This window comes from Gavialis gangeticus, unplaced genomic scaffold (genome assembly GCF_001723915.1).
Source record: "Gavialis gangeticus isolate Ggan-Ray unplaced genomic scaffold, GavGan_comp1, whole genome shotgun sequence".
Lineage (NCBI taxonomy): Eukaryota > Metazoa > Chordata > Crocodylia > Gavialidae > Gavialis > Gavialis gangeticus.
This window is the reverse complement of record NW_017729012.1, coordinates 2,154,931-2,167,242: the sequence shown is the minus strand read 5'-3', so window position 1 is coordinate 2,167,242 and position 12,312 is coordinate 2,154,931. Positions and strand designations below refer to the sequence as shown.

Genomic DNA, 12,312 nt, shown 5'->3' with positions numbered 1-12,312 from the left:
ACCCCTCTGTGATAGTCCTGCCCATTATGAACCACCTTCCATTTCATGACACACCACCCGGTACGTGCAGAAGTTTGGAAACTGGGGAACTTTTTTTTTTTTTTTTTTTTTTTTAGAATTAAAGTCATAAGGATTAAAAAAAAAAAGGCAAAAATCAGATTTTAATGTGTGAATGACTGTTTATTTGTATGAACTATGGCTTATGCAGATTCACCGTCAGAGAGAAAGAGCATAATTTTCATCCAGGTACACAGATAATGATGCATGTTGATCTGTCACAAATTCAGAGGCGAAAAGACCACAGATTTTCAGGCCTGAATCCTGCAGAGGACTAAACATGTGCTTGATGTTATGGAAAAACGAGCCATTTCACTGAAGACATAGGGACTCCTCACCACGTGTAAAGGAAAAAGATTGTACATATTTAAGCCTTTGCAAGATGTGTCAAATCTCAAAAATAAATTCTGGGAAAAAATGCTAGTCTACACAATTCCAGGAAGTCCTGAGTAGACATGGGTAGTAAAAATAAATTAATTATTTTTTTCCGGTATTATTCTTTTTTCAATATACACATCAATGCCAATCATAATAAATCTAATGTTACAAATTTACGTTTTTGTCTGGATTAATTTTGAGGGCAGGAGGAGGTTGTGGTTAAATCGTGGCTGTACTATAGTCAAGTCATTTCTTTGGTCTGAGCTGACATCTACTGGTTTAAAAAAACAAAGTACCAGCAGGCAGTTTAGCAATCTAGCAGTGGGCATTGTAGGTATTTCTAGATGCAAGTAATCTGCTTTTGGTTCTTGGAAGTCAGTGCCAGCTGCAAAACATGGCCAAGAAGATAAGAAACCTTTGTGGAGCTGTATGTCAGCACAGCTACACGGCTAGCAATAGCTGAAGTAGCTCGTTTAAAGCTAGCTTGGGTCTGTCTGCAAGATGAACTGCGAGATGTGATACCGTACGGATGGGGCTATTTGTCGCTAGCACTGAAGTCATTAGGGAGTGACATCATTACAGCCTGCAACACTGCTGTAATCAACTGCAAAGCAGATATTTTAGAGCATGTAGCCCATGATATGATTGACACTTGGTTGTTACTGTAATATTCTTAAATAGAGCAAGTAGAGTAAATAGAAAATGCTGCCTTTTATTGCTCTGTCTGACATGCCATGGATTTTCAGTAGAGCTCTATGTTCATAATATAGACCAAGATTATTTTTCCAAGACCTGCCCAGTTCCCCTTCAAGGGCCCGAAAGAAGAATCTGGATTTTTGCAAAGGTCTCCACATCCAAGAGGCTTAACTCTTCTGAAAATCTGACCTGAGTTGTCATAGTTAGCTTTTTTGAAAATTTGGGCCAAAGTGCGTGAAATCATTTTATCCCCTCTCCTGATTTGATTTGTGTTAAAAACCTCAGATCCTGGCTTTCCTCTTTTTCCATTTGCATTTTGGAAAGAACACTGGAGGCCAACGGGTGTTGCTTTGCAGTAGGCTAAAACGCAGCGTCTCCTGTTTCCAGCTGGGGAAAGCAGAATTCAGCTCAGCCTTGCCATCTCTGGTTTGTACTCAAGAGGTTGCACTGGAAGCCTCCGTATCGCAGTCCAGTCAGCACTAAAATCCGAAGGAAAAAGAGGAGAACCAAGGCCTGATTTTTCTTCATGTACAGCTGTCCTGGACATTTGCCAGTATTCAATGCATACAAGGATCAAGCCATCATTATTAAATACAGAATTAAAAAAATGAAGTATCCTTTTGTTAGAAATGAAATGTCATGTGGCTGTCTCTATGTGCCCTGGTAGCATTATCTTTATTTCTCAAGGATTTAGAACGCACTACAAGTTGTAGCTTTACAGTCACTAAACAACATTTCTTGTGTGTCTGAATCGTTCCAGACCATTTCGAAATGTACCCAACGAAGAGTGCTGGATTGGTTAACTGTTCTAGCAAATGTTGTTCCTCTTGCCACTTGTTAGCCTGGGTAGAGAAAGCCTTTCTGTCCTCAGGGCAAACCATTTGACAGCATATATCACACTCACATTAACTTGCCTGCAGAGAGCGATTCGTGTCCGCAGTCATTCGATGGAAACCATGGTGGGGAGCCAGAAGAAGCATCACAGTGGAGGGATCCCAGGGAGCCTGAGCGGGGGAATCGCACACAACAGTGGGGAAATAACAAAGACCACTTTCTCGGTGAGTATGGCATACCCAGATATCAGTCCTGATTCACAAAGGTTAAGATGCCTTTACAGTCAATGAGCTAGGTACCTAACTCACATAGGCATCTTATGTGAATCTCACTGTCCCTTACTTGCATCTTAAGGCATCTAAATACCATTGTGAATTTTTTTCTTGGATTTTTTTCCTGGTGTAGCCCTAATTTTTAGTAAATAAATTAATTAATTGATTTGCACAATAAGATTTAAATAATAAAATAATAGCTGCTTAAACTTAGTTTGCCCCTTTTCACTACCCTGCATGATTTGTCTTCCAGGGTCCAGCTCCTTTCACGTGGGCTGATCGTGCCCTATTTTCATCTTTGCTTATACTGCTCCCTATAACTGTGTATGGGCAGACTTACTAATAGGTGCATTAATATTCTTGAATGCTGATGATAAGACTATGACAACACATTGTGATCCAGAAATTTTCCAGGCAGTTGCATGTCAGAGGATAAGGACTGGATTTGGGTGACAAATGCTTTGTTTGTTTTCAACCACACTTAATGTCATTGTCTTTGGGGTGGAGGGGGGGGGATGATTTTAAGATTATGCTCTCAGATTTTCAACCCCAAGGCATCTTTTTTTCTTTATAGTGGCATTAAATATTTTGTAGAACTCTAAGCTGAAGGAGAGTCACATACCTGGAAACAGTTGTCTTGAGCAGTTGCCATGGTGGCTGCAAATGAATAGAGATTGTTGAGAAGATCTTGATCTTTTTAATTTGGCCTGGTTTGTTTTTCAGCCTCCTGTTGCAGCAGCAACAGCCAAGAACCAGTCCAGGAGTCCTATTAAGCGACGTTCAGGGTTGTTCCCCCGCCTGCACACGGGATCTGAAAGTCAATCAGAGAGCAGGACGCGATGGTAAATGCCACGCTGCATCAGTAGTTGTTTTTAATCCAAGAAAGTCCTGGCCTTAAATTGGAAAAGAGAATATGGTTGCTACCATGTCTGTGCGCCAAGGATAGACACCTTTTAAGTTCAGAGAGTTGATCAGAGCTGACCTTATGTGCCCCTCTCATGGTTGATAATGTTCAACCCTGGCATGACTGGGCCAAGCCCACAGAGCCTGTTGATAACATTCGGCTTATGGGTATCATCTACATACAGATGATACCTCTTGGCTAGCACATCATCCCTGATCTCTTTTCTTAGTTTAAGAAGGCCAATACATTGCTAAGACCTCTTGCTAATCCCAAAAGGAGCACTTATCTGTGTAGCCAAAGGTGAGCTGCCAAAATTTGACTCAAAGTTTCAGCCATCACCAACCTTTTCCAAAATTGGGGAGTGAACATGACTACTGTTCACTACCCTCAGTGAGAAGTCAGTCACCCACTTAAACCAGTTTGACCAACATTTGACAGTGACAGACTTTCCTTTTCAGCTAATTATTACAATAGGAAATGATCTCCCCCTGATGCTTACTAAATGCCAGATTTCTTGGTCCCTCTTGGACTGGTTTCAGACCATTTGGTGCAACTGAGAAAGCATTTATTGGTCTAATGCATTTATTGTGGTGTGACAGGGAGCAGAAATAGCCAATTATTTCTAGAATTCATCTAATCATTCATTCATTCATTCAGTACTTTTCTTTTCAGTGACAGTGTCTCAGGGACACAGAAGACCCCAGACGGGGGACATTCTTCTCAAGAGATGAAATCTGAACCCTCATCTAACCCTAGTTCTCCTGAAATATGCCCCAACAAAGAGAGGTAAATGGAGAAAGAGCAGATTCATTACTTCATCCTTTCACCCTGGAGTTCAGACTCATACAGGTCAGTAGGCAGCCTGCAGACAACCAAGCAGGAGAGGAGACTATGCTCTTATTTGACTCACAGCAAACCTAATATTGTGTCTTACTTTAAATAACACTTAGCTGGTGAGGATGATACCATCAGTGATTCATGCTTGCTTGCGTAAAAATACCTATAATTCCATAAACTCTTATTAAAAACAAATGGTATTTTGCAGAAATTGTCCAGAAGACCAGAGCTGAAATATAAAATAGCTGTAGCATATTGGCAATTCCTGCAGGACGTCTAGAGGTGAGGATAGTAGGGGGCTGTTGAAAATGGAAGGGAAATCAATGCAGAGAGACTTAGTGTTCTTTTTACCACCCGGGGAATTAACTTGGTCTTTTTTTCCTGTTAGTCGTATTTACTGGTTGCTTTACCATGTGGGGTTTTTAAATGGATGGAGGTGCCACGGCAAACTCATCCCCCATGTAAGTCAATGGAGTTGTAGGAAAGATGAATGTATCCCCTTGACTTTAATATTAGGGGATACTGCTGTAATTAATTGCTGTTGCCTTGTTTGCTTTCTAGGCCATTTATTAAACTGAAAGAAAATGGAAGGTCCAACATCTCCCGTTCTTCATCAAGCACCAGCAGTTTCAGCAGTACAGCAGGGGAGAGCGAAACCATGGAAGAATATGATAGTGTGGTAGGCAATGAAATGAAATAATTATACCTAGGGGAACTTATCTTTGATCTTATAGCTGTGACTCTGGTGAAGAGACTCCTTATTTAAACTGGTGGGGTCTCATGTCATTGCTTCTACTGCACGGAGTCTTCCACTTATCTGTGGGCACCATGCTTTTATATGTTTCCTTTAGAGAAGATAATAGGGCTGGAAGGAACTGCTGGATGTTACGTAGCTCAGCTGCCTGCTCAAGGTAGGCCATGCTCACAGAGTGAAAAAATCCGTGGCAGTTTTCTCCCAAACTCCAGAAATCAGCCCGTGGTCTTCTGTGGAGTAACATGAAGGGCCGTGAGTTGAAGGACATAGAGTAAAATCTATATACCAACAAAATAATGACTGTATAATGCAAATTCTTATGGTCAGGTACAAAATCCTATAGCTAGTTGCATGTTGCAGCTAAAAGTGGAAATCTTGCCAGTAATAGCTAAGGGAGCAATTGGTGTCACTTCTCTCTGTGTCCGTCTGTGCATTTTTTTTTATATTGGACTTTTTACCATGGGATCATGCAATGCAAGGCATTTCCACATAGCTACGTAAGCTAGATCGGGTTGAGGAAGCTGTATTGTCTTAAATTCCACATGGACTAATGTACCCTGCTGTGTAGCTGAGCTAACTCAAGAGTCTGCATCGCTTTGCACTGTGCTGCAAATGCCTGTGTCATTGTCCTCATTTTACTGATGAGAGAACTGAAGTACGGAGGAGGGAAAACAGCACCTGAGCCCAAACTACAGTGAGCTCTTCTGACTACGATCAGCAGTCTTACAGCACTGGGTGGTGTTATGCTCTAGGGCCAGATGCTGTTTCACTTGTTGGTCAGCTAAGCGGACTTAGGGGTCTGAGCATGACTCTATCAGTCCTGTTCAAATCCCTGAAAATCCATTGCTGCATCTACTTTTTGTGACATCTGACCCCTAAGACTGAGTCGCAAAACTGCAACAAGGAGGGAGCCTGTATTAACAGGTTTTGGGGAGCTTGAGCAGGGTGGATTAAGGTTGTACTTAGGTGCCTACATTCAATCGCACACTTTCTAGGTGGACTAGAATCTGGCTTCTCGTATCTGTAGCCATGTGTTATTGTCGCTGCTCTGTTTGATCACGAGACTCAGGGGCTAACAGTAATCTAAAGACTCTTTTGAAAGCCCAACGAAAGGCTATAGGCCAAGTTCTGGAGCCTTTCTTCACCTTGAACCTCAGGACTGTTCAGAGGAATGAGTGCTGCACAGCTGGGTCACTCACCCTGGTTTATCCTCACTGATATTAGTTAACTCCTGTTTCGCACCTTTGTAAGTGAGAGAATTAGGGCCAATGTGTAGAAAAAGTCCTTATTGTGCATCGTGGGACAGAGCAGGGCACATCTGAGCCCCAGCAGCCTGCCAAGGAAGTTTGCTCCAACTGTTCCCACCTTGGCACTCAGATGGGGCTCTCTGATGAGCGCAGATGCAGTGGAATATAAATAGGAACACCCTTGATGAGTGCTCTGTGGTTATGCATTTGCTCAATCTTACCCCCAGGGCAGCCAACCATCCACAGCATCACCGTTCAAGCAGGACGTGTTTGTCTACAGCTCTTCTCCCAGCAACGAGAACCCAAGTGTGGCAGCTGCTGCCACCCCCGTGATCATGAGCCGGAGTCCCACAGGTGCGTAGCATGTGAGAGTCTCGAGCAATAAGGGTCATCGCACCCAGTGAATTACTACATACATACTAGTGGAAAAAGCCTTTCCTACAGGAAACAAAGCAGGGTTTTTTTGGCTCCACTTTGTTCTCTAAGAAGAAATCATTCCACGGGAAATGGTTTCCATTGGACTCCTCCAAGAAATACCTTTCAGCGCTGACATGGGTCTTCCCTTATACTTCAGAACCAGAATCGGGCACCACTAGTGTCTACGGAGGTCTGTTACCTCCTTTTTTTTCCTTCAGCCCATTGAAGCTTTGAGAAATGATCTTCCTTCTGTGAAGATGTAAGTCATTATGTCACTGCCAACAGATACCATGTAGCTCAGCCATAGCTCTGTGGGTGTAGCATCAAAATGTAGCCCACAAAGCAACAGAAAAAGCTTATATATAAATTATTAATCTTGCCCCAACCACAGTCCTGCACTTATCTGGGGTTAATGACCCTTCATGCCAACTTCTGTACCCAACCAGTCATTAATCTTTAGTGAACGCCGTATCACCAGCCATTGCTGCTTAAATTCTGGTAGCAAAAGCCTACTGAAATCAGTAGGATAACTCACACGAGTGTGTATGATTTAATCTGTGTGAGAGGTCCAAAACTGAGCCCAATTTGGCAACTCTTTCTGAGATTTACGCTGGGTAGGAAACTTAGTGATCCTGTGGCAAATACTGCGAATCGGAATAAAACCAGTGATCAAGACATTTCCTTTGGACGTGATTCTGCCTTGCTTACATTGATTTGTAATTGAAATGATACGTTGCGTTCCAGTTATTTCTGAAATAGCCAGCTAAATTAGTTATTCTTTGATGAATTAGGAACTGGGAACAGCTGGGGAACTAAAAGTGGAGCTGGAAAAATATGAATAAAAATTAAATCTAGACTTCTTCTATAGCTCTGCCCCTTGTTCTGCTTGCTGTACAAACCCTCTTCCTTGTTTTTTTCAGTGATTCTTTTTTCCCAGGAGTATTCACACAGTGACTTCTCATGTTTTAAAATTTCCATTTCACATGTGGCCTCCCAACAAATTGAAACTCCCCTGTAATTTTTATAGATGAGTCTTTTCTGAGTGATTGCTATTCCAAACGTTATGGCACGGAAGTGTCACTCCACCTCATCAAAGGCGTGCAGCTAATGTCGCGATTTTGCCAAACATTTAGCAAAAATGAACTGAATATTGGTAAGGTTTGTGGGACTCCATTACACTGACTGGCTTGTCAGGTTGGCTTAGCTGTAATCAATATTAGCTTAAACAAATACTGTTTTATTGAATTCTTCCGACAGATATAAAGAGCAGAAACTCTCCAAGGTCAAATCTAAAGTTTCGCTTCGATAAGCTTAGCCATTCCAGTTCCAGCACGGTACGTGTATGTTGTTGTAACTAGATAAGGCACTAAGCACTGTGCACGCTCTGCCTGTTACGGTCCCCATTCTCTGATCTGCCTCAGCTGTGTTTTTAGGGAGTAGTAGCTACTGAGAGGTGACTGCTTCCCCATGTAGATCTTCTGCCACCTGGACCCATCAGAAGTCAGACCAGCCTTTGGCTTCCTCAGCTGATGCAAACTTTCTACTTGATCCTATTAGTGCATCATCAGGTATAGTGCAGCTCCACCTGGCGGAGAATTTGGTACAGTGCCGCTCCAGCCCATCTGAATCCTTATGCTGCTCCCTGGAAAACTTGGACGTACTCGGTCAAGCTAGATGCGAGAGGGCAGTTGATACGGGAGGCAGCAGGGAGTTCCCAATTGCAAAGGGAATTTTCTACAACACAGTGCTGTTGTAGCAGAGCAGAGAGTGCAGTCCTCTGTCCGGCAGAGCACTTTGCCTCCGTGCCCACCCGCAGGCAGAGAAGGGAGGGCATGCGGCCACCACTCGGGGCTGTCTATGGAGGGATGAGAGGGCATGGGGCCTCCACAAGGTCCTGGGGCTGTCTGCTCGTTCCAAAAGAGAAGAACAGAGTTGGGCATGTAAAATTGAGAAGAGTTTTGACTATAAGCCCCTCGCCACCCCCACACTAGCACATGCATATTGTCTTCTACAGTGAGTTCCCAGCATCAGGATCCCAAATGCCATTTATATCAAGGGAGACCCTGGCATCAAAAGTGCCAGTTGTGACAAGCGACAGGCTTAAATAGAAGTGATTGTTTCTTATGACGTCCAGTGGCTTATTTCTGCAAAATGGTAGAATACCGCTTGTGGGGAGGCGTAGGGGGGAACAAGCTCCTGTGTCATTTCCCCTTGGAAAAATCTGCAGGGTATTTGATAAAACTCCTCCAAATCCAGACATTAGGAATCATTTTCTCTATGGGAGCTTAAGCCAAACTCCCAAGTGCTAGTACCGGTTTTTGCCTGCTCTGTTACTACTGATGTGAAGCTAACGCCTGACCTTTGTTCCAGCCTGTTTGGGACTCTCTTAGATGCATTTAAGAAAGTAAGAAATGAGGTGCACAGTAAGAGTTGCTATTGTACATTGTCCTCTTCATTTGTTGGGGAAAAAAAACTGAGCTCTGCTTTTTTTTCTTTCTATATAGAGTCACTAGCAGGAATTAGACATAACGAACTTGTAAAAAAGGTGAGTGTTTAAAGCTACCCAGAATGTTTTGGTAAAACATGTATCTTTAGAGAACAATTAACCCTGGATAAGTGCACTGTTTGTTAAAGCTTTGATTGAAAAGTTATCTTGAACCCTCAAGGCTATTGTCTGATGGGACAACAATAAATTGTAAAAACCGGTGATAAAGACATAAGGCATCTTTTAGTCGGTTCATTCTCTCCCCCATCCCCCACCCTTTACCTAATTTTCCTTAAAAATATAGTAATTTTAAATGTTTCCCACGAGCTTCCACCACTCCATTTTGGGAGAATATGCTCTGAATGCCAGTAGGTCTCATTCTTTCAAGTTCAGCTATTTTAGCCATTGCCTTGTTTTTTTTAAATACATGTGCTTGGGATTTTTTACAGTAAAACTAAGGGTGCCTTTGCTGTTTATTCACCAGAATTGGAAAAGAAAAGTTTTCCAAGAAACTTCTGTAGATGTGGATAGAGGTTTGTGTACAGAAACATGGAGTTTATACCACCTATAAGCTTTCATTAGAAAATTCCTGGCCCTCCTGTTTGGGGAGAGGAGCTTAGGAACATGAACTCTACGGAGTCATGTACCAAACACCTGAGCCAGTCTCCTGACAGCTGCTGCTTCTTTAAACATCCTCACTTACGATATTTGCATACTTGGAGCTAACAACCCCCTTGCTGTGACACTGGTGGGGCCTCTAAGCACCTGTGAATGAGCCGGTCATTTATTCTCACAGCTGTCGGTCCAGCTCCTTGGCAAAGGCCAAGTCCAAAACCTGTTGCAGTCAGCTGAAAGACTCTAGGTGGTCTTGGATCAGGTCCTCTCTTTACATATTGGGGATGGCCCTGCTTTGACCAGGGGGTTGGATTACACGTGACCTCCTGAGGTCCCTTCCAACCCTCATTTTCTGTGATTCTATGAAAGTTTCAACGGTCCTCGGATTTGGCAAAACTCGGGCTCCTCGCCTCTGGAGGAGCAAGAACAATCCCCGTTGTCTGTTTCTGACCCTTTTGTTCCTTTTTCCTCTTATTTTTTGCAGTGAATTTGTGTCAGCAAAGGGAAAAATTCTTCTCTTGAACATCAAATGGGAAAATACATTCTCCACACTAAAAGCGACCTGCCGCCACGCAGTGCCATTCCTTCACCTACTCAGCTTTACCTTGGCGTCAAGAAGAAACTGCCATCATGCAGCGAGTGCTGACAGACAACCCATCCTTTCCGAAGGGTAAACACGTTGCTAGATTCCTCCACCCTGTCCACTTTAGCTAACAAAACACCTTCTTCCTGCACTGCATAAGGAGATGCATTTTCTGCCGCGTACCACGTACGATCTGCTCACGGTGACTTCACCTGTCCTCGGTACTCTGAAATGTTAACCTCATGTGCTCCTTGTGCGTACTGTAGCTGTTTGTTGTCAGATGAGTGCTGTTCATCTTGTGTACCTCTGATTGGAAACAAAAAGACATTTCAGTAACCGATCCTGTTCCCTATAGGCTTTTACATACTGCGATTCTGTGCGTATCACTTTTCAGCTAGCATATGACTTCTCCTTGCCCAGGAGGAAAGCAGCACAGCCATCCTCTGCTCTTCCAGGGTACCTGTGAGCTTTATTTTTAGTTTCCTAATGGAAAACAACTAGTCAGGGCTTTTTGGTTGTGGTGGAGACTGTCAAGAGATGCTCTCAAATATATGTTTTGGACTCCCAGCTTGGGCTGCTCCCCCTTCAGTTCTCTTTGCCACCTGTCTGCTCCATGAAGTCGTAAAGGACTTGAGAGGATCACGGCAAAATTCTCTGCTTCTGGAAATCTGCAGCTGTCCATGGACTTCAGTTCAGAGAAGATGGATGGGTGTGGGCGTCAGGGAATGCCCAGAGAGTGACTTTGGACAAGTCACTTAACTTCTCTGTGCCTTTCCACTCTTTTTTCTGTCTTGTCTACTTAGACTGTCAATTCTTCGGAGCAGGCACCATCTCTTGCTGCAGGTTTTTTAGGGCCTAGCCTCACCAGTGATCTCAGATGGGATATCTTGGTATCTTATAAGATCAGTAGTTGATGGTAATAGAGCTGCATTGCTTTCTACTAGCAGAGAACGTGGTCCTTGCTCTATAGGAGCACATATGGCCTGGAGAATCTCCACTCGGCTGGAATTTATCTCCAGCAAGTAAATTCCGAGCTGTCAAGAAGGCGACTTTTGTTGTTTGTTTGTGCATAAGTTGTTTGGCAGGGCAGCAAAACCCACCCACTCAGAGGAAGTTTGTTGCTTGTGCCTTTGCTGTGTAATGGCTGATGTGGTGCGTGGGTGTGCAAAGTCAAAATAGGGTTGGGAAGAAGGAAAACAATGAGTGATGAATGAGCAAACTGTACTGCTACACGCCCCCCCACGCTGCTCTGCAGAAAAATGTTTGAAATGCTCTGGCTTGGGGCACTGGGTGCGTTTAACGCCCCCCCCACCCGATATAAAGCAATTTGAGCATCTGGCTCTTTCTCCTCTTCTTTAAGTGGTCCTGATCTCTTCATCTCACACCAGGGTTTTATCAGCCCAGCTCTACTGACTTCAGTGGAACATGCTCCTGATTTCCGGCACTGTGGGCATGTCTACATGAGATGCTTATTGCGCAGGCCTTGTTAGCCAGCAAAAACCGTGTTAGTAGCCTACTGCACAGTGTTATTAGGCTAATGCACAGTAAGCGTCACTAAACTGTGCGCTGGTGCTACTGTGCAGTAACTCTAGGTGCTGCGCATTGAGTTAATGCTTTATTAAGTGCTAAGCTAAAAGTGCAGTACCTAAGGTGCATTCATGTGTAGATGTGCCCTGGGAGGAAAGAATGAGCGCCACATACTTCTACATCTGCTTTGGCATGTGGAAAGAGAGGCCACATCTCACTTGTGGCAGCGCAGAATTGCCCTTAGACAACCCCACCTTCCTAACCTCTCAAGGCCTCATTGCCCTGCACCTGGAGCAGTGATTTGCACTGATGTAGAGGGGGTGTTTGAATGGCGCCGCCCTGATTTGGTTGCGTTTTACACCTGCTTTCCACTGGCCAAAACAAAGGCACGGCCTTGGATAATCAGATGGCTGTGGTTTAATTGCTGCTTAGTATTATGGGAACCTGGTATTTTACCAGAGCGCAGGTTTTCACTGATCAGCTGCTGAACTGCAGTTAAGGAGGGATGTGGCCTGTATAATTTAAAAGCCTTTTCTCTGCCAAAGACTAAGCACTGCCACCTGGGACAGACGCTGAAATGGGAACAGTCAAGCGCAATAGTAAAGAGTGGGTCTCAATAATGCCTGCTTTGGCCTCAGTGGAGCTGTGCTGATTCCTTTACACCTTCGGAGAGTCCACCCCTGCTTGTATTTACTTGCACATGAAG

General features: G+C 43.8%; 1 protein-coding gene and 1 long non-coding RNA gene across 7 annotated transcripts in view; one reads left to right on the top strand and one right to left on the bottom strand.

The window, feature by feature from the left end:
* Positions 1-10,417, top strand: part of RAP1GAP2 (RAP1 GTPase activating protein 2) — a 318,489-nt gene extending 308,072 nt beyond the window's left edge. For all 6 annotated transcript variants that reach the window (XM_019511025.1, XM_019511028.1, XM_019511029.1 and 3 more), the window contains 8 exons: positions 2,052-2,189; positions 2,961-3,079; positions 3,814-3,927; positions 4,540-4,657; positions 6,207-6,333; positions 7,654-7,730; positions 8,901-8,941; positions 9,981-10,417. In XM_019511025.1, the coding sequence (XP_019366570.1) occupies positions 2,052-2,189; positions 2,961-3,079; positions 3,814-3,927; positions 4,540-4,657; positions 6,207-6,333; positions 7,654-7,730; positions 8,901-8,909 (702 nt within the window). In that variant the 3' untranslated portion in view covers positions 8,910-8,941; positions 9,981-10,417. The remainder of the gene's footprint in view (positions 1-2,051; positions 2,190-2,960; positions 3,080-3,813; positions 3,928-4,539; positions 4,658-6,206; positions 6,334-7,653; positions 7,731-8,900; positions 8,942-9,980) is intronic.
* The window catches only part of LOC109293215, a 19,063-nt gene continuing 8,799 nt past the window's right edge, over positions 2,049-12,312 (bottom strand). The window contains exons 2-3 of the long non-coding RNA XR_002096268.1: positions 2,860-3,048; positions 2,049-2,135 (exon numbers count right to left, since the gene is read on the bottom strand). This is a non-coding gene — a long non-coding RNA (uncharacterized LOC109293215). The remainder of the gene's footprint in view (positions 2,136-2,859; positions 3,049-12,312) is intronic.